General features: G+C 52.2%; 1 protein-coding gene across 11 annotated transcripts in view; it reads left to right on the top strand.

The window, feature by feature from the left end:
* Positions 1 to 3936: 3936 nt before the first annotated feature.
* Positions 3937 to 21326, top strand: part of ADA (adenosine deaminase) — a 32323-nt gene continuing 14933 nt past the window's right edge. For 3 of the 11 annotated variants that reach the window (XM_054541799.1, XM_063720539.1, XM_054541802.2), the window contains exons 1-2: positions 3941 to 4111; positions 19409 to 19470. In XM_054541799.1, coding sequence (XP_054397774.1) covers positions 4079 to 4111; positions 19409 to 19470 — 95 coding nt within the window. In that variant the 5' untranslated portion in view covers positions 3941 to 4078. Of the gene's footprint in view, positions 4112 to 6015; positions 8114 to 19408; positions 19471 to 21326 lie in introns of those variants that run through there. The other 8 variants (XM_054541801.2, XM_063720535.1, XM_024238734.3 and 5 more) reach the window with 7 other exon arrangements.

Below are 21326 nucleotides of genomic sequence, written 5' to 3'. Positions count from 1 at the left end.
AGAACTGCAGCACGCAGCCCAGCCCTTTGGCTTTGACCCATTTGGAAAGCAGAATTTTGATAGTCTAGGATCTGGGTAAAGGGTTTTCCAGGTGTCAGGATGGAAGCGACTAAGGTGCAGAGGCTGGAGGGCTGGGGCAGGTAGAAGCAAGCATTCCTGTTACCTACTGCTGTGTGACAATCTCCCCCTAAAACACAATGGCTTAAAATAACATCCATTTCATTACATATCTCAATACTATAGGTCAGGAATTTGGGCTGGGCTTACTCGGGTAATTATTCTGTCCCACATGGCATTGACCGAAGCCTGGTTTTCAGTGGGCAGCTGGACTGGATGGCCCAACACAGCTTCACTAACATGATTGCTGTCTTGGTAGGGATGGTGGAAGCCTGGGCTCAGCGGGACTGTCAACTGGAATGGCCATATGTGGACTCTCTTAGCATGATGGTCTCTTCTAGAAGCTTGGGTTCCCAGAGAGAATGTTCAAGAGGCTCCAAAGGACACCACAAAGCTTCTTTACGACCAAGGCTTGGAAATCCAGGAAGCTTGCTCCCATCATGCTCTATCACTCCAATGAGTCACTCAGGCCAGGCCAGGTCCAAGAGGAGGAAACCTAGACTCCATCTTGCAATGTGAAGAATTGCAAATAATTTGTGTCACCCTTAAAGCAACCAGCAACTCATCTAGGTTGACTGGCATTTCAGCAATGTGGTGGGAAGTGGTGGGACTGATGTTGAAGATGGACTTGAATGTCATGAGAGGCTGGGGAGGTAATAAGGTGGGGAGTGAAGTTTCTCGAGTCAGATTCAAATTTAATCCCCAGTTTTGCCACTTACAATCCATGAGCCAAGCAGGCTGTCTCTCTATCTGAACCTCAGTGTCCTCATCTGTAAAATGAGAACAGCTCCTACATCTGAGGATGACTGTAAAGATGAAATGGGATGGTGCTTATAAAGTGCTTCCCAGTGTACCTGGCTCCAGATCTGTCTCAGTAAATGGCAGCCCCTATTATTGAACCTGAGTAACACAGAGAGCCAGGAAAGGATATTACAAAAAACTCCCCTGCCTTTGACAATGTATGAGACCCACTGATAGGGTTTGGCTTTGTGTCCTTACCCAAATCTCATCTAGTAGCTCCCATAATTCCTACATGTTGTGGGAGAGACTTGGTAGGAGATAATTGAATCATGGGGGATGGTCTTTCCCATGCTGTTCTTGTGATAGTAAATAAGTCTCACAAGATCTGATGGTTTTAAAAATGGGAGTTTCCCTGCAGGGGCTCTCTCTTTGCCTACTGCCATCCATGTAAGACGTGATTTGCTCCTCCTTTGCCTTCTGCCATGATTGCAAGGCCTCCCCAACCATTGTGGAACTGTAAGCCCATTAAAGCCTCTTTCTTTTGTAAATTACCCAGTCTCAGGTATGCCTTTTTTTTTCTTGAGATGGAGTTTCACTCTTGTTGCCCAGGCTGGAATGCAATGGCGCAATCTTGGCTCACCACAACCTCCACCTCCCGGGTTCAAGCGATTCTCCTGCCTCAGCCTCCCGAGTAGCTGGGATTACAGTCATACACCACCACGCCTGGCTAATTTTGTATTTTTTTTTTTTTTTAGTAGAGACAGGGTTTCACCATGTTGGTCAGGCTGGTCTCAAACTCCCGACCTCAGGTGATCCTCCTGCCTCGGCCTCCCAAAGTCCTGGGATTACAGGCATGAGCCACCATGCCCAGGCTTGGGTATGTCTTTATCAGCAGCATGAAAATAATGGACTAATACAGCCACCCTCTCCCTCACTCCCACATACAACCAAACCCCAAATCCAGCTGATTTTACACCCAAAATGCAGCTTGAATATGAGTTTCTCCACTTCCCCCACTGATATCACTACGCCCTACCCAGACCATGGCAGTTGCCTCCTTCCTGGTATCCTGTCCTCCCTCATCCCCACTGGCACCCGTAATGCCCTCCCCTCACAGCAGGGAGCCCAGGCTTCTCAAAGTGCCCTGTGGGTGCAAGCCACCTGGGGGGTCCTGTTTGTATAAAATACAGATTCTAGTTCAGTAGGTCTGGGATGGGTCTGAAAGTCCGCATTTCTAGTCAGCTCCCAGGTGATGTGGGTGCTGATGATTCCTGGATCACACTTTCAGTAGCTGGAGAATATTTTTTCCAAATAAAAGGGTGATTTTGTCTCGCCTCCACTTAAAACACTCCACTGACTTCCTAGCAATCCCACACCATCGCTGGGTCCCACATCCCTGGCAGGATTCAGCTCCCATCAGACCTTCTAGCCCCTTGTTCTCCACTCTCCCACCCTCTCTTTCCCCCTTGTTTATGGGTTTGTTAATTTATTTACGATGAAATGAAATGAAGCTACCATCCATCCCAGTACTGGAACATTATCAATAACCTGTGTGTGGCCAGGCGTGGTGGCTCATGCCTGTAATCACGCCTTGGGAGGCCGAGGTGAGTGGATCACGTGAGGTCAGGTGTTCGAGACCAGTCTGGCCAACATGGTGAAACCCCGTCTCTACTAAAAATACAAAACTTAGCAGGGCGCGGTGCCACGCGCCTGTAATCCCAGCTACTCGGGAGGCTGAGGCAGAGAACTGCTTAAAATCCAGGAGGCGGAGGTTGCAGTGAGCCGAGATTTCACCACTGAACTCCAGCCTGGGCGACAGAGCAAGAGTCCATCTCAAAAAAAAAAAAAAAAAACCCAAAAAAAACAAAAAACAAAAATTAGCCAGGCGTAGTTGTGGGCGCCTATAATCCCAGCTACTTGGGAGGCTGAAACAGGAAAATCGCTTGAAACGCTGGGGGTGGGGAGGGGAGCCAGAGGGGCAGAGGTTGCAGTGAGTCCAGATCGCGCCACTTCACTGCAGCCTCCGCGAAAGAGGGAACGCCGTCTCAATAAATAAATAAATAAATAAATAAATAAATAAATAAATAAATAACCTGTACCCGGGAGTTATTTCCCTCCGTCCTTACCTCCTCCCAGCTCCTTCTCATTCACCTGAGATAACCATTCTTCTCGTTATCTATGCTCATCTTTCCCTTGCTTTAAATTTTTTCCACCGATGCATGTGTCTAAACATACATACTTTTGGTTTTGCTTTTACACATTCTAAAAGTTGCACCATTGTATGCAGTTTTCCGCAACTTAGTTTTTTTCACTCAACATTGTTTCTGAGACATTGTTTCTGTTGTTGTCTGGCTGAAGTTCATTCCGTTTCACTGCTGTCTAACGTTTCATGGTGTGAATATTTCGGTTTATTTGCCCACTAGCCCATGGAGGGGCATTTAAGAGTGTTTCCAATGTTCCTGTTATTCGGAATAGCGCTGGTGTGAACATTCTGCACAGGTCTCTGGCTGCGCCTCGGCGGGTTTCTTAAAGGTGAATGCCCAGGAGGGGATTGTCTGTGTTCTCCCTCCCTCCGAGCTCCAGCCTTCCTCGCCTCCTTTCACTCCCAGCTCCCTGGAGTCTCTCACGTAGAATGTCCTTTCCACCCCCACCCACCCCGGGTGAACTCCTGCAGGTTCTGCAGGCCACGGCTGGCCCCCTCGAAAGTTCCTTAACTATACAATTATGGTGTGTGTTTCTGCGACGAGCGTCCGTCTATCCGGTGGAACGCACGCCGCTCTAGGCTTGCGATGCTCCCGGGGTCCCCGCTTCTAGCTTGGGCCTGGCGCACAGCAGCGCCCAGACTGCAGGGGGACGCTTGAAACTTGCTGGAGGAGCCGGGGGGAAGGCAGCGCCCAGCGAGGCGGCCGGAGCGCGCGCCCACAGGTGGGTCCGGTCGGGCGCCGCGGGGCGGTAGTTTTCGGGTCGGCGGGCGAGGACGCCGGGTCCAGAATTCCAGGAAATGCACGATCCAGGCCGGCGGGCGGGGCGGGGGCTCCGGCGAGAGGGCGGGCCCCGGGAACTGCGGCGGGCGGGGCGGGAGGCGGGGCCCGGCCCCGTTAAGAAGAGCGTGGCCGGCCGCGGCCACCGCTGGCCCCAGGGAAAGCCGAGCGGCCACCTAGCCGGCAGAGACCCACCGAGCGGCGGCGGAGGGAGCAGCGCCGGGGCGCACAAGGGCACCATGGCCCAGACGCCCGCCTTCGACAAGCCCAAAGTGAGCGCGCGCGGGGGCTCTGGGGACGGGGGTCCAGCGCCTGGGCGGCCTGAGGGGCTTAGCGGGGCCCAGCCCCGGGCGTCCGAACCCTGGGAACGAACGGGGGCTCCTGCAGGCGCGTTCTTCCTTCGGCTTAGGCTGTGGCTTGCTTGCGGGCTAATCAGGGACAATGGGGCAGAGAAGGTCCAGAACCCGAAGGCCTCCAGAGTCTGCCTCTTCCCCTGACTTGACCCCTCTGGGTCTCAGTTTCACTGTCTGTCAAGTGGGCATCCTAGCACCGTTGAGCGCTGTGTGGGCCTGGGCAGGGGCTTGAGGTCTCTGAAGCTCAGCTGTATGATCAAGCCCGATGTCTACGCCGGATAGGCACCTAGTGCTGTGCCCGGCGCCTACTGAGTGCTCAGTGAATGGAAGTAGCTTTGTACGTCAACGTTATGGTGGTGAGCGCCAAGGAGCTCAGGTTTGTGGATGCGCCCCGGGGAAGAACCGTGAGCCCTGCCAGAAAGGGGAGGGAGGGGAGCAGAGCACCCCCCTTCCCCCGCGCGGGAAGAACAGGAGCTAGGTAGGCCCTGGGTTTGGGGCCCTAGCAGGGTTCACTCGAGGCCAAGCCATGGCCACTGGCCCCAGGGGAGAATCCACTTGTCTCCGCCCACCAGCTGTGGCGTCTTGGGACTGGTGGGGTCAGGGAGGGTCCGGACCCCCTTGGCCTGTCTCAGAGTCCGAGAGGAGGGACCCAGGAGTCTGCCAAGCAGGGTGAGTCAGCCAGTAGGGTGTGAGAGTGGTTGGGGGATGAGTCAGCTGCAATCAGCCTCAACTTACCCTTCTAAGAAATAGGTGTGAGTGGCGCAGCAGGTTGGCTCACGCCTGTAATCCCAGCACTTTGGGAGGCTGAGGCGGAAGGATCACTTGAGTCTAGGAATTTGAGACTAGCCTGGACAACATAACTAGACACCGTCTCTCCAAAAAATAAAAAAAAATTAGGGGAAGTGTGTGCGGCGGTTCACTCCCGTAGTCCCAACTACTCAGGAGGCTGAGACAGGAGGATCGCTTAAGCCCAAGAGGTCGAGGCTGCAGTGAGCTGTGATGGTGCCACTGCACTTCAGCCTGGGAGACAGAGCGAGACCCTGTCTCAAAAAAAAAAGAAAAAAGAAATAGGTGTGAATGATGATGACGGATATCACAAAAGTGCCGGTGAGAATCTAGTGAGTGTGCATATGTCAGTGTTAAGGGAGACAGGCTGTGGGGGGGAGAGCCCACCTACCTTCTGAGGAGGGTGAGGCCTGGCCCCCACTATTGATGCCCCCAGCCCAGGGAAAATGCTCAGCTACTCCCCGTCAGAAGCTGGTAACACTGAGGTGCTGTACAAGCCCTCTACCCCCACCCCTGCCTCCTTCACATCTTACTGGAGCCAGGGGGCCCATGATTGGTGCCTCTCCTTTGCAGTCTTTTTGTTAAATGCTCTGGGCTCCGTCTGCCCTTGGGCTGGGGACCCACTGTACTCTGATGTGAATCCTATGGCAGTAGCAAAGCTCCTTGATTGGCCGGGTGCGGTGGCTCATGCCTGTAATCCCAGCACTTTGGGAGGTGGAGGCGGGCGGATCATGAGGTCAGGAGATTGAGACCATCCTGGCTAACACGGTATAACCCCATCTCTACTAAAAATACAAAAAATTAGCTGGGCATGGTGGTGGGCGCCTGTAGTCCTAGCTACACAGGAGGCTGAGGCAGGAGAATGGCGTGAACCCGGGAGGCGGAGCTTGCAGTGAGCCGAGATCGCGCCACTGCACTCCAGCCTGGGTGACAGAGTGAGACTCCTTCTCAAAAAAAAAAAAAAAAGCTCCTTGATTGCGAATGTGTTGGGAGTTATGGATAGAAACAGCAGGGCCCACTTCTAGAGCACTTGTTGCAGACATCCATTGGATCCTTGCAGTTCTTCTGTAGCAGCCCATCAAGGGAGGGGCTCATATTATTATCCCCATTTTTTGGCCTTGCCCAGTCCTCCCATCTGATTCAAGCTGGCAGATCATTTTCCCTATTGGGACCTCAGTGTCCACACCTGGAGGATGGAACATCAGCTGCTTACGTGGGTGTCCCATGTCCTGAGTCCCAAGGCCACAAGGTGATGCTTGAGAGTGAAGGTAGAATGTTACCTGCCATGTGTTTAAGGTGTGACAAATCTTTTATGATTGTGAGGAGGAACTTGCCTGAGCTGGCAGGAGAAGTGGGAAGGAGTGTGAATCTCAGAGCCACTGTGACCAGAGCCAGCTCCCTGCCCTCTCATGGGTGGGACAGATGACAGTTATAATTATTAGCATTACTAGCTGCAGCTTATGGAGTGTTGATGTTTCTGTGCCAGGCACCATTCTAAACACATTATCTGCATTTTTCATTTAATTCAGGCACAGAAGGTTAACTAGGCCCAAGATCACACAGCTAGGAAATGTCCAATCTGGGGTTTGAGTCCAAGGGAGGCTGGCTTCGAAATCCCATGCCTCTAACCATCTTTCCTAAACTACCTCTGCAGAAGCCTTTGGGGATAGAGGTGCCAGTGCCCCAGGTGCAAACCTCCTGAGACAGGAGCCTTTGCTGTGTCCTTCAGCTTCTCATACCTGCCACCAGCTGAGGCCTGGGACCTGGTCAGCTAGAAGAAAGCAGAGCAGGGCAGCGCTTTTCAAACTGCACTCAAATGGCCTGACTTTTAATATTCACACTGTGATTCTGTGTGGGTCGGGGTGGGGCCTGCGATGCTGCACTGCTGACCAGCTCCCAGGAAATGCTAATGTCAACGATCCAGGAACACACTTTGCTTAGCAAGGCCCTAGGCAGCTGCCTTCTGTTGTGCGGGACCCCTATTGACTCCAATGGAGATAGCACCAGGTTCAAGAGGCTACCTTCTTTGGAAGAGGTAGCAAACAAGATATGGGGTTTTACTGGGGGCTTACACACAGGGAAGAGAGTCCAGTGGCGGCAGGCTGAGCAGAAGAACCGCAACCACTTGCAAATCATGCAGTTTATGTAGCATTTTCATTTAACACCTTCCCCAACCACCTCCACCTAGTAACCTTCATTTAACCCAGAACAAAGGGCCTCGGTCCCTATACCCCTGTGTGGTCAGTGTCCCGTGGGAATGGGGTGGGGCTTAGATGTTCCTCATAGATAAGGAATGGATCTCCAGGTTGCGCTCCTGGATTCCTTCACTCAGAACTCTGAACACACACTCAAGTGTGCCTGCCACACAGGGTCATTGTCAGGGGATGCCCAAGTCAAGTTTGCCCTGTCGGGTGTGCCTCCCATACCCCCACCTGCTTTCACTGAACATCTGCTGGGCACTGGAGGAAGTGGAAAGGGGGGTTGGAGGGGTGGCCCTTATCAGCCTATGTTCACAGGTGGCACCAGGCACTCAGGCATTCTGCATCCTGGAGGCCAGTGCTGATCACATGCCTGTTGTTATAATAATCATAACAATGGCTGTCCTTGAAGTAGTCCTGGGTACCAGGTGCCTTCAGTGACTCTTTTTTTTCTTTTTTGCCAGAATCTCACTCTGTTGCCCAAGCTGGAGTGCAGTGGCAAGATTTTGGGTCACTGCAAACTCTGCCTCCTGGGTTCATGCGATCCTCCTTCCTCAGCCTCCCGAGTAGCTGGGACTACAGGCGTGTGCCACAGAGTCTCACTCTGTTGCCCAGGCTGGAGTGCAGTGGCGTGATCCTGGCTCACTACAACCTCCACCTCCCGAGTTCAAGCCATTCTTCTGCCTCAGCCTCTGGAGTAGCTGGGATTACAGGCATCCACCACCACGCCCGGCTAATTTTTGTATTTTTAGTAGAGACACGGTTTCACCATGTTAACAAGCTGGTCTCGAACTCCTGATCTCAGGTGATCCTCCCACCTCGGCTTCCCAAAGTGCTGGGATTACAGGTGTGAGCCACTGTGCCCGGCCAGTAACTTTTATCTCACGGAATCCTCTGGACGACTTGACAAGGCATGGGTCTTCATCCCCATTTACAGGTGAAGAAACTGAAGCTTAGGGAGTAGAGGGACTTGCCAGGGCTACACAAAATCTGAGAGCCTTGAAGCTGTAGACTGGCGAGTGAACCGGTACAGGCTGGGACAGCAGTTTCTTTCTTTTTTTCTTTCTATTTTTTTTTTTTTTTTCAGACAGGGTTTCGCTCTTGTTGCCCAGGCTGGAGTGCAACAGCACAATCTTGGCTCACTGCAACCTCCGCCTCCCGGGTTCAAGTGATTCTTCTGCCTCAGCCTCCCAAGTAGCTGGAATTACAGGCATGCACCACCATGCCCGGCTAATTTTTTGTATTTTTAGTAGAGACGGGGTTTCTCCTTGTTGGCCAGGATGGTCTCGAACTCCCCACTTCAGGTGATCCGCCCACCTCGGCCTCCCAAAGTGCCGGGATTACAGGCATGAGCCACCGCACCCGGGCAAGGGACAGCAGTTTCTAAACTGTCCTTCTCTGATGCAGAGGGGAATTGGGGCTAAATCAGCAATGTGCCTTTTCTGTCTCATATTTGAATGTCTACTCTGCATGAGGCGCTGTCCTGCTTTGCATACAGTGACTCATTTAATGTTTATGTCAGCCCTCTGAGGAAGGTCCTGTCCTATTATTAACTTCACTTATTATGAGGAAACTGAGACTCAGAGAGGGGAGGGAACTTGCCAAAGGCACACAGTCGGCAAGCAGCAGAGCTAAACTTGAACCCAGATCTGCCTGCACTCAAGTAGAAGCTATTCATTGCTTTGCTCATTTGCCAATCCCACTTTATGCAAAAAAGGGGGGGCAGTGTGGGGGAAAGAGTTAGAATCAGGGTGGCAGTGTGGGCCAGTGCATAAGCCCCGGGCTTCAGATGTACTGGGATTGAATTCCTGCCTGCTGCTTAGCAGCTAGGGTACCTCAGGTAGACAACTCCTGAACCTCAGCTTCCCCCTCTGTAAAATGGGGTGACAAAACCAAGATCTTGGGGTTCTTGAGGAAACTGACATGCTGATTGGTTTTTGTACAGTGCCTGGCTGGTAACAGCAGGCCCTCAGGGGTGCGTTTCCTTCCTGGGGACTGGAGTGGGGGTTGCAGTAGACTCTGGGAGGCCTCTCCAGCTGCGGAATCTCCCTTATCCCTCCTCCTTTTTGTCTTCCTGACACAAAACCCACCAGCTGCACTTCTTTGGGCTTGCAGTGGCTTTCAGTTACCAGAACCACCTGTTAAAACAAAAATGTCCCTAGGAAGAGCCTGCCTTACCCATTTTGACTCACATGGCAGTTGGTGGGGGAGGGGAACAAAGGAGACTGAGTTTCATCGAAGCCTTTTGCTTCAGAGGAGGAAGGGAGGATCAGAGACAGGAAGTGGTCTGTGGTCACACAGGGAGGCAGGGGAGGCCAGGCAGCTTCCCAATCCTGCATTCAACCTCAGGGTGGGCTTGGCCTGGGTGGCTGGGGGCCCTGTGATCCAAGAGAGACTTGTCCACCTGCTCAGGTGTCTTGAAGGGGTCCCTATGGTACCCCCTGGGGTGGGGCAAGGTAGTAGGACCATGGTCTGGCTGGGGTGGTGGAGAAAAGCAGGCTGTGGGGGCAGAGTGAGGTTGGAATCTGTATTTACCCAAGATGTTGGGGGTAGGCTTGCCCTCAGCCCTTAGTGTTCTCAGGCCCCAGAGCAGTTGTTGGGGATAACCTCTGCACTCCTAGTGACCAGGGAGCTAGAATAGCAAGGAATTTGAACTTGGACACCAGCTGGGGTCAGGCTGTCTGTGTCTGAGTCCTGATTTCCCACTTTCCAGCTAGAGGAGCTTAAATGAGTCATTTACCTTCATGGTGCCTCAGTTTCCCCTCTCTAAAATGAGAATTATACCCATACCCACCTCTCAAACACCAAGTGCAGGCCTGGCTCAGAACAGGTGCTGCAGCAATAGCTGCCATTGGTCAGCATCATCATCATAGTTGGTAATGGTCCTGCTTAGATTTTTGAGACAGAGTCTCACTCTGTTGCCCAGGCTGGAGTGCAGTGGTGCAATCTTGGCTCACTACAACCTCTGCCTCCCGGGTTCAAGCGATTCTTCTGCCTCAGTCTCCCAAGTAGTTGGGATTACAGGTGTGCGCCACCATGCCTGGCTAATTTTTGTGTTTTTAGTAGAGACAGGGTTTCACCATGTTGGCCATAACAATGGTTGTCCTTGAAGTAGTCCTGGGTACCAGGTGCCTTCAGTGACTTTTTTTTTTTTTTTTTTTTTTTTGAGCTGGAGTCTAACTCTGTCGCCGAAGCTGGAGTGCAGTGGCAAGATTTTGGCTCACTGCAACCTCTGCCTCCTGGGTTCATGCGATCCTCCTGCCTCAGCCTCCCGAGTAGCTGGGACTTGGGATCCACTTGCCCTTGCTGGTCTTCCCATCCACCTCTGTGAAGAGGAGGTCTCAAACTCCTGGCCTCAAGTGATCCACCCGCCTCAGCCTCCCAAAGTGCTGGGATTTCAAGAGTGAGCCACCGCACCTGGCCCCTGTTTAGATGTTAGCATCAGTCACCCAGCACCTTGCTATGTGGCATGAAGGGAGCATGCTGCTCTTAAGACCTCTGGGTTTAGAGTCAAATAGCTTCCTGGCTGTGGTGTGCATTAGACTTTCTAACTCAAGGTCCTCCCACTCTCTGAGCCTCAGTCTTGTTGCCTTTAAAACGAGTTTAAGGGTACTGAGTCCCTGTGCTGTGGCTCCACAGGAATTTCCCCAGGTAGAAGACACACCTTGCCTTCTGTGAAACCTCTGAGTAGCAGAGCTGTCAGGCCCCGTCAGCAGGAGACACTGTGGGGACTGCTCAGTCCCTTCCACTGTGTACCTCGGAGCTGGCGGAGCCTAGATGAGGCTGAGCATAGAGGGCTTCCTGAAGGAAGTGGAGCTGAAACAGTTTATCAGCCCAGGGCTGCTCTGTCTCCTGGCCTCACACTAAAAGTCAGCTGAGAGGCCATAGTGGCATAAGTCACTGACTCTGGCACTGCCCAGCTCATCACCAAAAGCAGGGCTAGGGAGGGAGGGGACATTCGGCTGGCGGTGGGCACCTGTGGCTCATCTGGGTTCTGGCCACGGTGCTCAGGTTCTGTGAGCTGACCAGGCAGCCCTGGCTCCTCTGCCCCCGTGTGGGTTCTGCCAGGTCCCACGGGGGCAGGTCAGCCCTTTCCTTGTTGCAGGGAGAGCACCCAGCATTGCTGACATGGGACAGGGAGACAAGGAAATAACGGTGTGGTCATTGAACACATAGAGAGCACTAGGTGCTGTGCGAGGTGCTGAGGACATGACATGATGACACAGACAAGGTCCCCCCTCTCAGCAAACAGCTGAGGGAGACAGACATGTTACATACATGAACCCGAAAAGTCAGATGAAAACAAAACAGAGTGATGCGTTTGGGAGGCAAACCCAACTGCCGGAGGGTGAGCAGGGCCGTCTACCTCCAAGGCAAACCCAGTCAGATTAGTTGTCCCCAAGGCTTGCCAGGGAGAACTAATCTGACTGGGTTTGCCTTGGAGGTAGATGGCCCTGCTCGCCCTCCAGCAGTTGGGAACATGGAAACATGAGTCAGATCTGGGAGTATCTGGCCCAGGAGTCCAAGACCTGGGTCCTTATGGTAGCTCTGCCACCGACACACTGAGTGACCTTGGGTAAGTGAACCCACCACCCTGGACCTCTCTGGCACGCATCTCTTGAGAGCAGGCACTTAGTGCATTTCCCGAGGGCCTCCACGGTGCCTGGCACATAGTGGGGCTTAGTAAATATTTGTTGGTAACTGAGGATGCTTCCTGTTCACATCAGCGCTGGGAGGATTTCCTGCTGTTCGGACAGATGCTGGGCTGCTTGTGAGTCAGCCTTGCAGAGAGCAAAGGCAGTGGGAAGGGGCGTGAGATTCCCCTCTGGAAAGGTCAGGAGGCCAGGCACGGTCTCGACATGAGTGCCAGGGAGGGGGTGTGGCCTGTGGGCAGGGCTTGGGCTGAGGCAGAGGGACTTGAGTTCCACCCTAGCTCTACCACCATCAATTTGTGTAACTCTGGGAAGGCCACTGAACTTCTCCGGGCTTAGCCTGGCAAGGCCATTTCCCCATCTGTAACATGGGCCGATAGGTATATTGCCTAGGGATTAAGATTAAATGAGATAAAGGGTCTGAAAACAGTAGGTAGCTGCTTTATCATTATTATTATTTCTGTATTATTGATGTCTGAGGCTAGGCCCACAGAGGCAGTAGAGTGGTTAAGAGCTCAAGAACAGACTAGGGTTCAAATTCCGACTCCATCACTGACTGTTTTGGGGTACTTCTTTGAACCTCAGTTTCTTCATCAGTAAAATGGGAGTGAAGTCTCTACCTTGCTGATTGTAAGGATGAAATAAGATAATGCATATAGATGGTCTAGCACATAGTAGATACTCAAAAGTTCGAGGCTACTGCTGACCCTTTTCCCTGAAAGGGAACAGGAGAGCAGGGTCCCCACCCCATTGTCATTGTCATCTGGGATAGGCTGATAGACTTCCCATGGTGTGTTGCAGTTTTCTAGAAAATTCAGGAGGAGGCCTGCCTGAGCTTTAGCCACCTGTGGAGGTGGCTGCCTGCCTCTGCTCCACACCTGAAACGCGTCTGGGCCTCTTCTCAGGCAACCGTTAGAAGGGATAAGTGCTACTGGTCATGGTGGGCAGCTGGCTCTGCTTTCCCCCTTCCCAGAGGCGCTCCTGCCTCCTGCCTGGCTCCCTGAACCCCTAGCTTCTGCACCCCGGCACTGTCTGGCTCCTGCTCCACTGAGCACCCACTGTCTCTGACGCTGCCTTAAGTACTTCCCGCATGTTATTCAAAGCCCAATCAGATCTTCCCTCCCGCAGTAGCTGGTCTTCGGTTCTGGCTTCCTGCCATCCTGTGCTCCACACAGCAGCCGGGAAAGGTTTTTTTAAAGGGGACGCTCCGATTTAACACACTTGGGTGGAAAACCCTTTGCTTCGGCCTCTGCAGTCTCCCTGCCCCCTCTCCACTTTGCCCTGGCCTCATTTCTCACCACTAACTTCACTCTGCACTCTCGCCAACTCCCCGCCTGCTTCCTGATTCGGACACTAAGCACACGCAGCTCCCCTGTCTGGAGCCATTCTCCCTCTCCTTCTTTCTTCTCCCTGGTAAACTCCCCCTTTAAGTGATCTTTTCCCAACACACTTTCTAAATTGCCCCCACCCCGGTGTGATTTTTCTTTATCTCATAGCACTTGGCTCTGCTTCTTATCACAGTTTGCAAGGCTGAGTTCAGAAAGGTGTGTTTGCTCATTCTCAGGTAGGAGAGGCTACCTTGTGCTGCTGCGGTAACAAACAGCCCCCAGGTCTGAGGGGTCTGCAGAGACCCAGGTTGACCTCATACTGCTTGTCCCTCCAGGGCCTCCAGTGAGGTTTCGGCTCCTTGGATCACTCAGGGCCCCAGGCAGATGGGAAGAGTCCACTCTGAACATTGCCAATTGTTGTGCCAGAGTAAAGCAGAGCTGGGAGGTGGGCTCTTGAATTGGCATTTAAATACTTTTGCCAGGCAGGGTAAGGCAGCTCATGCCTGTAATCCTAACACTTTGGGAAGCCTAGGTGGGTGGATCACCTGAGGTCAGGAGTTCAAAACCAGCCTGGCCAACATGGTGAAACCCTGTCTCTACTAAAAGTACAAAAATCAGCCGGGCATGGTGGCGGGCGTCTGTAATCCCAGCTTCTTGGGAGGCTGAGGCACGAGAATCCCTTGAACCTGGGAGGCAGAGGCTGCGATGAGCTATCTTGCCACTGCACTCCAGCCTGGGCAACAGAGCCAGACTCCATCTCAAAAAAAAAAAAAAAAAAAAAAAAAAAACAAATAAATAAATACTTTAGCCAGAAGTAGCCATGCAGACCTCCCCCCACCAGTCCCACCCACAAGGGCACGTGATTGCTGCCCCCATTCACTACCTGATCCTCCTGTTCTCAGGGGCTCCAAGACCAGGCCTGGTTTGACCTTCTGACTTTCTGACTTCCTCCTACCTTCCCAGTAACCTCATGCAACTCCTTTCACTCAGCCTTAATCATCCCCATGGGTGTTTAAACTTGCCCAAGACATTCCCCTTTGAAAAAGCCTGCCATTCTCTTGACCCACATGCACGTCCTGCCCCCTCCAAGGCTGCTAGTTCCTTTAGGGACAAAATTGTGAAAGAGTAGTCTAAACCTTCTTCCTCTTCCTACCTCCACTTCTTTCTTACCTTATTCCCACGTGGATACTACCCTCACTCGGGCCTCTAGAACAGTTCCTCTAGGGCAGTGGTTCCCAATCTTGACTACATGTTTTTTTAAAAAAATCCTCCACCTGGGCCTGCCACCAGGGATTTTTCTTTAATTGACCTCAGATGGGGTTGAGGCCTTGGGAACTGGCCAGAACTTCCCGTGCCCCTAACTTGCAGCTGGGATTGAGAACTACTCCTCTGAAGCCCCCAGTGCCTGCGCTTTTAGCCCGACGGACATGTTTCTGCCCTTCCATCCTGTGATCTCCGGCAGGGCCTGACCATGTGAGTTTCCTGTGGCTGCCGTGACAAGTTGCCACACCCCACGTGGCTTCAACCAACAGAAACGTGTGCCCTGGCAGTTCTGGGGGCCAGAAGTCCAACATCAAGATATCATCGGAGCCACATGCCCACTGAAGGCTCACGGGGGAATCCATTCCTTGCCTCTTCTGGCTGCTTGTGGCTCCAGGCATTCCTTGGCTTGTGGCCGCATCATTCCAGTCTCTGCCTCTGAGGTCACGTTGCTGCTTCCTCTTGTGTGTGTTTCTTTTAAAACTCTGCTTCTGTCTTATAAGGATACATGTGATTGCATCTAGGGCCCAACCAGATAATCCAGGATAAACTCTTCCTGTCAAGACATTTAATAATCACACTTTGCCATATAAGGTAATTTTTTTTTTTTTTTTTTGAGGTGGAGTTTTGCATTTTCACCCAGGCTGGAGTGAAGTGATGCAATCTCGGCTCACTGGAATCTCCGCCCCCCAGGTTCAAGCAATTCTCCTGCCTCAGCCTCCCGAGTAGCTGGGATTATAGGTACCTGCCACCACGCCCAGCTAACTTTTGTATTTTTAGTAGACACGGAGTTTCGCCGTGTTGGCCAGGCTGGTCTCGAACTCCTGACCTCAGGTGATCCACCCGCCATAAGGTAATATATTTTTTTTGAGAGGGAGTCTTGCTCTGTTGCCCAGGCTGGAGTGCCAGTGGCTCAATCTCAGCTCACCGCAACCTCCGCCTCCCAGGTTCAAATGATTCTCCTACCTCAGCCTCCTGAGTAGCTGGGACTACAGATGCATGCCACCATGCCTGGCTGATTTTTGTATTTTTAATAGAGAGGGGATTTCACCATGTTGGCCGGGCTGGTGTTGAACTCCTAACCTCAAGTGATCCACCCACCTCAGCCTCCCAAAGTGTTGGGATTACAGGCATGAGCCACCGCGCCCAACCCATATAAGGTAATATTTACAGGTTCTGGGGATTAGGATTAGCATGTAGACAGCTTTGTGGGGGCCACCATTCAACTCACTATGCTAACCCTGTGAACCGTTGCTCGCTCCTCCTTGACATCTGATGGCCCGGCCTTCTGCATACCACACACCCTCCCAACCTCTCTGGCCACGGTTCTGTAGGCTCAGCCTCCTCCGTAAGGCCACTAAGTGCTTGTGCTGGTCAAAGCTTCATCCTAGCCTTTTCCTTACCTCCCTTGATGTTCTCTCCCTAGGTGAGCTCCTTCAAGCCCACAGCTTCTGCGCTCACCCACACTCCTACCTACATTCCCAGCTTGGGCTTCTCAGGCCAGCTCTAGACCCTTGTATCCCACTGGCTTCTTCCACTTACCTTTGGATATCTCAAAGCCATCTCCAGTTGGCTGGGCACGGTGGTTCACACCTGTAACCCCAGCACTTTGGGAGGCCGAGGTGGGCAGATCACTTGAGGTCAGGAGTTCAAGACCAGCCTGGCCAATATGGTGAAACCCCATCTCTACTAAAAATACAAAAATTAGCTGGGCATGGTGGTGGGTGCCTATAGTCCCAACTACTCAGGAGGCTGAGGCAGGAGAATCGCTTGAACCAGGAGGTGGAGGTTGCCGTGAGCCGAGCTGGAGCCACTGCACTCCAGCCTGGGCAACAGAGCGAAACTCCATCTTAAAAAGACAAAAAACAAAAGGCGTCTCTAGTTTAACATAACTAAGACCAAACCAATCATGCCTCCCTCCCCCTCATCCTCCCTCCTGGAGGGAGCTCCAGGACTTGGTCTTCTCTTCCAGAGTTCTCTGTCTCAAACTGCGGGAATCACTCCCCACCCAGGCCTAACCTGAAGTGTGAGCCTTGGCATCTCTTTCTATCCACCTGTTTTTCCTCTATGCACCTCACAACCCTGGTCCAAGCCACCGTCATCTTTCAAATGGCTGCAGTAGCCTCTAACTGGCCTTGGGTGAGCCATCCTCTTTCTCTAACCAGCTGCCAGCCCTGCAATGGCTTCTGTGTGCTTTCCAGATAAAGCCTGACTCCTCGTGGCCCGCACAGCCCTGCCTGGGTGGTCCTATCCTGCAGCCTCTCCAGTACCATGAACCCTCCCTTCTCTGAACCTCTATTTAATCCCTTTCATACACCTCGTTTTCTCCTGCCATAGGGCCTTCCACTTGCTGTTCCTTCTGCCTGGATTTTTCTTCCTGCCTCCCTCCGCACCCCTGCCTTGCATTGTGGGTTCCTCTCTATCCTCTAGCTTTTCGCTCAGGCTCATTTTTGGCCCTCTAGATGTGTTCACTTCTCTTGTTTGTTACCCTCTGTCATAGGACTGTGTTTGTACTTCCCAAGGAGTCATCTTGGTTTGTGACTGTACATTTTCCCATGTGACATTTGCTTAATGCCTCTCCCACTCTGGGGCCTGTAAAAGCTCCAGGAACAGGACTTGGACCCTTCTGTTTAACTCTACAATCCAGCATCCAGCAGGAGCACAGGCCTTCAATGACTTTTATTTTATTTTTATTTTTTATTTTTGAGATGGAGTTTCGCTCTTGTTGCCCAGGCTGGAGTGCAGTGGCGTAATCTCGGCTCACTGCAGCCTCTGCCTCCCAGGTTCAGCTGATTCTCCTGTCTCAGCCTCCCAAGTAGCTGGGATTATACGTGTGCGCCACCACGCCCAGCTAATTTTTGTATTTTTAGTAGAGATGGGGTTTTGCCATGTTGGCCAGGCTGGTCTCAAACTCCTGGCCTCAGGTGATCCACCCACTTCAGCCTCCCAAAGTGGTTGGATTACAGGCATGAGCCCCCATACCCAGCCTTCATTGACTTTTAGTTGACAACTATTTAGCATTTGCTATGTGCCAAGAACTCCTTGCGTACTAATGCAGTTAACCCTCACAAAGCCTAGAAGGAAGGACTGTCATTCTCCCCATTTAACAGATGAGGATGCCGAGGCACAGGAAGTGAAGTGACTTTCTCAGGGTCAAGCAGGGAGTGAGTGGAGGAGCCGAGATTCCAGCTCTAACCACATGATGCTCTATACAGTGCGACTCCGGCTTTCTGGCTGGGCCCTCGCCATAGCCCTGTGAGGGTTAAGGATAGAAAACAGAGGCTCAGAGAGGTGAGGTCCCTTGCCTGAGGTCACACAGCTGGTTGGCCGTTCCCTGGGCTATAAGCTTCAGTATTCCCAATGCTGAGCATAGTTTGAGAACCCGAGAAACAAACATTTGGCTGGGTGGGAACGGAACTCATTTTGTCAGGGAATTCAACAACTAAGTTGGCCCTGAGACTAGGTGTGAAGACTGCTCTGTCCCTTGCCAGCTGGATGACCTCAGGAGAGATCTGATGACTCTGAGGTCCTGCTGATAGGACCTCTGGTGTCTCTGTTCCCTGCTGGCCTCCCATGGGCCTGGGTTGGGTTTCCTCTGCAGGAGGCAGCTCATGTATGTGCTCCTAGACGCCCTTGGGCCAGCAGCTCCTTGGCTGTTCCTCCCTGAGCCAGGGCAGCCAACTTTCTTATCCAGCTCTCCATTCTCCCCACCCCAGCATGAGATGTCAGCTGAGAGTTTTCTGGATCTCCCCTGGCTGGGGGGAAAGCTCCCATCATTTGGAACAGGAACAGCAGGAACAGCAAAGTCCCTTTCCCCACCGTCTCCCACTGCCTGCTGTGCTTCTCCTAACAGCTCCTGGTAAACACCCTGACTGAGCGGCAGGGGCTGTTTCCTTTGGGCTATCCATGTCCACCTACACTTCCCTTTTTAATCCTTACAATTTCTCTTGGACGGGGGGCATAATATTCCATTGTTTTTCAGTTAAGGAAACTGAGGCTCAGAGAGGTCAAGTGTCTTGTCTGAGGTCACACAGCAGAACTGGGAGTCAAGCCAGATGGGCTGCCTCCAAGGACCCTACCCTTAAACTCTAGAGTACTAGAAAGATCTTCTGTTGCCTAATATTGATTCCTGACAGGCTATGCTTGAGTAGCATCTGCTTTTGAAAATGGAGCCTGGGTCGGTTGTGGTGGCACATACCTGTAATCCCAGCACCTTGGGAGGCTGAGGTGGGTGGATCACCTGAGGTCAGGAGTTCAAGACTAGCCTGAGCAACATGGTGAAACCCCGTTTCTACTAAAAATACAAAAATTAGCTGGGCGTGGTGGCACCTGCCTATAGTCCCAGCTACTCGGGAGGCTGAGGCACAAGAATTGCTTGAACCCAGGAGGTGGAGGTTGCAGTGAGCGGAGATGGCGTCACTGCACTCCAGCCTGGGAGACAGAGCAAGACTCCATCCGTCTCAAAAAAAGAAAACGAAAATGGATCCTGAATTTTGAAATATGCTGTGGCTCTTCCCTAGTTTGGGACATCTGGGTCAATCCCTTTTGTTAAAGTAGTTTATTTAGTTGGCCGAGAGCAGGAGCTGCCTACGTGACCTGGAGCACAAGCTTTGGAATTGGGCTTGGGTTAGAATTCCGCCTCTGCCACTCACTAGCTGCGATTAAGAACAAAGATACTGGGTTGGGCTCCTGCCTCTATTACTTGCAATCTGTGTGGCCTTGGATGAGATATTTAACCCCTCCGAACCTCAGTGTCCTCAATTGTGAAAGAGATCGAGATAACAGCTGAACTCATATCCCAGGAGCGGATTAAACGAGACAGTGCAGTACAGGGTTTACCAAAGTGTATGGGGTCAGCAGCCAGCCAGTAAAATGCTGGCTAATGGTTATCATGATTAATGTTAACATTAAGCTCTGAAAGGTCCTTCGCGAACTCATACGTATTTGTTCTCTCTCTCCCTTTCTCTCTCTCTTCACCCTGCCCCCTTGCAGGTAGAACTGCATGTCCACCTAGACGGAGCCATCAAGCCTGAAACCATCTTATACTATGGCAGGTAAGTCCATAGAGAAGAGCCCTCTTTCCCTGGGATTTGAGTGGGGTCCACAGCTCCACCCAGAGGCCCCTGGGGAATTCCAGGGTCACTGTTCCTTCCTGTCTCCCTGTGGGAATCAAGCCAGCTCCAGGCCAGAAGTGGGGCTGTGGGGACATGGAGGTCTCAGCACTGAGCTGGAGACCTGCAGACCAACTCCTGAGTTTTCTGGGCCTCTGAGTCTTGTCCTCCTGGTGTCAGATGAGCCAGGCCTGAGCCTGCTGTCCCCACCCACCCACATACATGCATGAAGGTAGTTCCCAGGGCTGAATTAGTCTTTTCTTTTTTTCTTTTGAGATAGAGTCTTGCTCTGTCGCCCAGGCTGGAGTGCAGTGGCACAATCTCGGTTCACTGCAACCTCCACCTCCTGGGTTCAAGCGATTCTCCTGCCTTAGCCTCCTGAGTAGCTGGGATTACAAGCACATGCCACCACGTCCAGCTAATTTTTGTATTTTTAGCAGAGACGGGGTTTCACCATGTTGGCCAGGCTGGTCTCGAACTCCTGACCTCAAGTGATCCACCTAGCTTGGCCTCCCACAGTGCTGGGATTACAGGCATAAGCCACTGTGCCCGGCTCCTGTCTTTTGACTTAACTGAGAGCCTATAGCAGGTGATGTGCCCACATGAGATGCCAGTACCATTTCTTGAGCATCTCCTAGAGCTGGGCTGGGCTTTATCAGCTCATTGGATTCCTCCACGCTTGGAAGAGGAGGATATGCTCTCTGCATTTTACTGAGGAGGGAATGGGCTTGGACAAGACAGTTGTCCAAGGTCACACAAATTAATAGCAGATCAAGAGTTGAACCCAAGGCTGTCTGACCCCTAAGGCTTTACTACATCATCAGGGTCATAACCTGCTAAGAGGCACGGAAAAGTGGCTCCCCCACTCTGGGCCTAAATCTCTGCATCTTCCAAGAGAGAACACACTTCCTGCCTCAGCTCTCAGAGATGCTAGGGGGCCAGAGGGTCCCCTTGTTCCCCAGCAAGGAAGGTTCTTCCCTGCCTACCCAGACCTCAAGGGCTCACAGCAGCTCCTCTCTTAGGACCAGCATTTAAGGGCAGGGACTTTGAAGGCCAGTGGATCTGGATTCAAATCTGGACATACTATCTCCCATCTGCGAACTTGGTCTCTATCAACTGAGGTTAAGAACAAGCCCTCCCTAGAGAGATGACCTAGGAGATAGGGGCTCCTTGTCTGCCCAGCCCTGCCCCAGCAGACCTGTGTTCCTCGGATGTTTGTACAACACTCATTTTGTCTGGAGCTGAAAGAACTCAGCCTCTCCCTCACAGTCTTGAAATTCAGCTCGGGACCCAAATTTGAACATTTCTGCTCCATAAGCCAGAATCCTGTTATTTAGAGGCCTGCCCTCATGGAGAGAATGAGGGATCCCTGAGGGGTTGCCCCCAACTCTCGGGAGCATCTCCACCAACTCCCTGAGAGATTTCTGGTAAGTCCACTATTCTCCATCTTTTCGCACTTCCAGGGACGTTTTTCTGCCCCAGGAAGCTGCCATTGATTTAATTCCTATTTAACTGCAAGGCATAAGCACATTAGCATTTCCTGTGTGCCAAACACTTCTGTAAGTGCTTTACCCGGGTTAAGTTATTGAATCCCCACAACAATTTGTAAGATAGAAACTCTATTGCCGTCATTTACAGATGAGGAGACTGAGCCGTGGTAGGTGGAGTCAGGTGCCCAGTAAGCACAGGGCGGAGGTTTGAACCCAGATAGTCTGCCCCCGAGTCCATGGCCCTGGCCATTACCCCCTGTCAGTTAGAGGTTTTGGTGAAGTGATGCATGTAAAATGCTTAGTTCAGGG

This window comes from Pongo abelii, chromosome 21 (genome assembly GCF_028885655.2).
Source record: "Pongo abelii isolate AG06213 chromosome 21, NHGRI_mPonAbe1-v2.0_pri, whole genome shotgun sequence".
Lineage (NCBI taxonomy): Eukaryota > Metazoa > Chordata > Mammalia > Primates > Hominidae > Pongo > Pongo abelii.
Note: the sequence above shows the minus strand (reverse complement) of the source record. Positions and strands in the feature narration are given on the sequence as shown.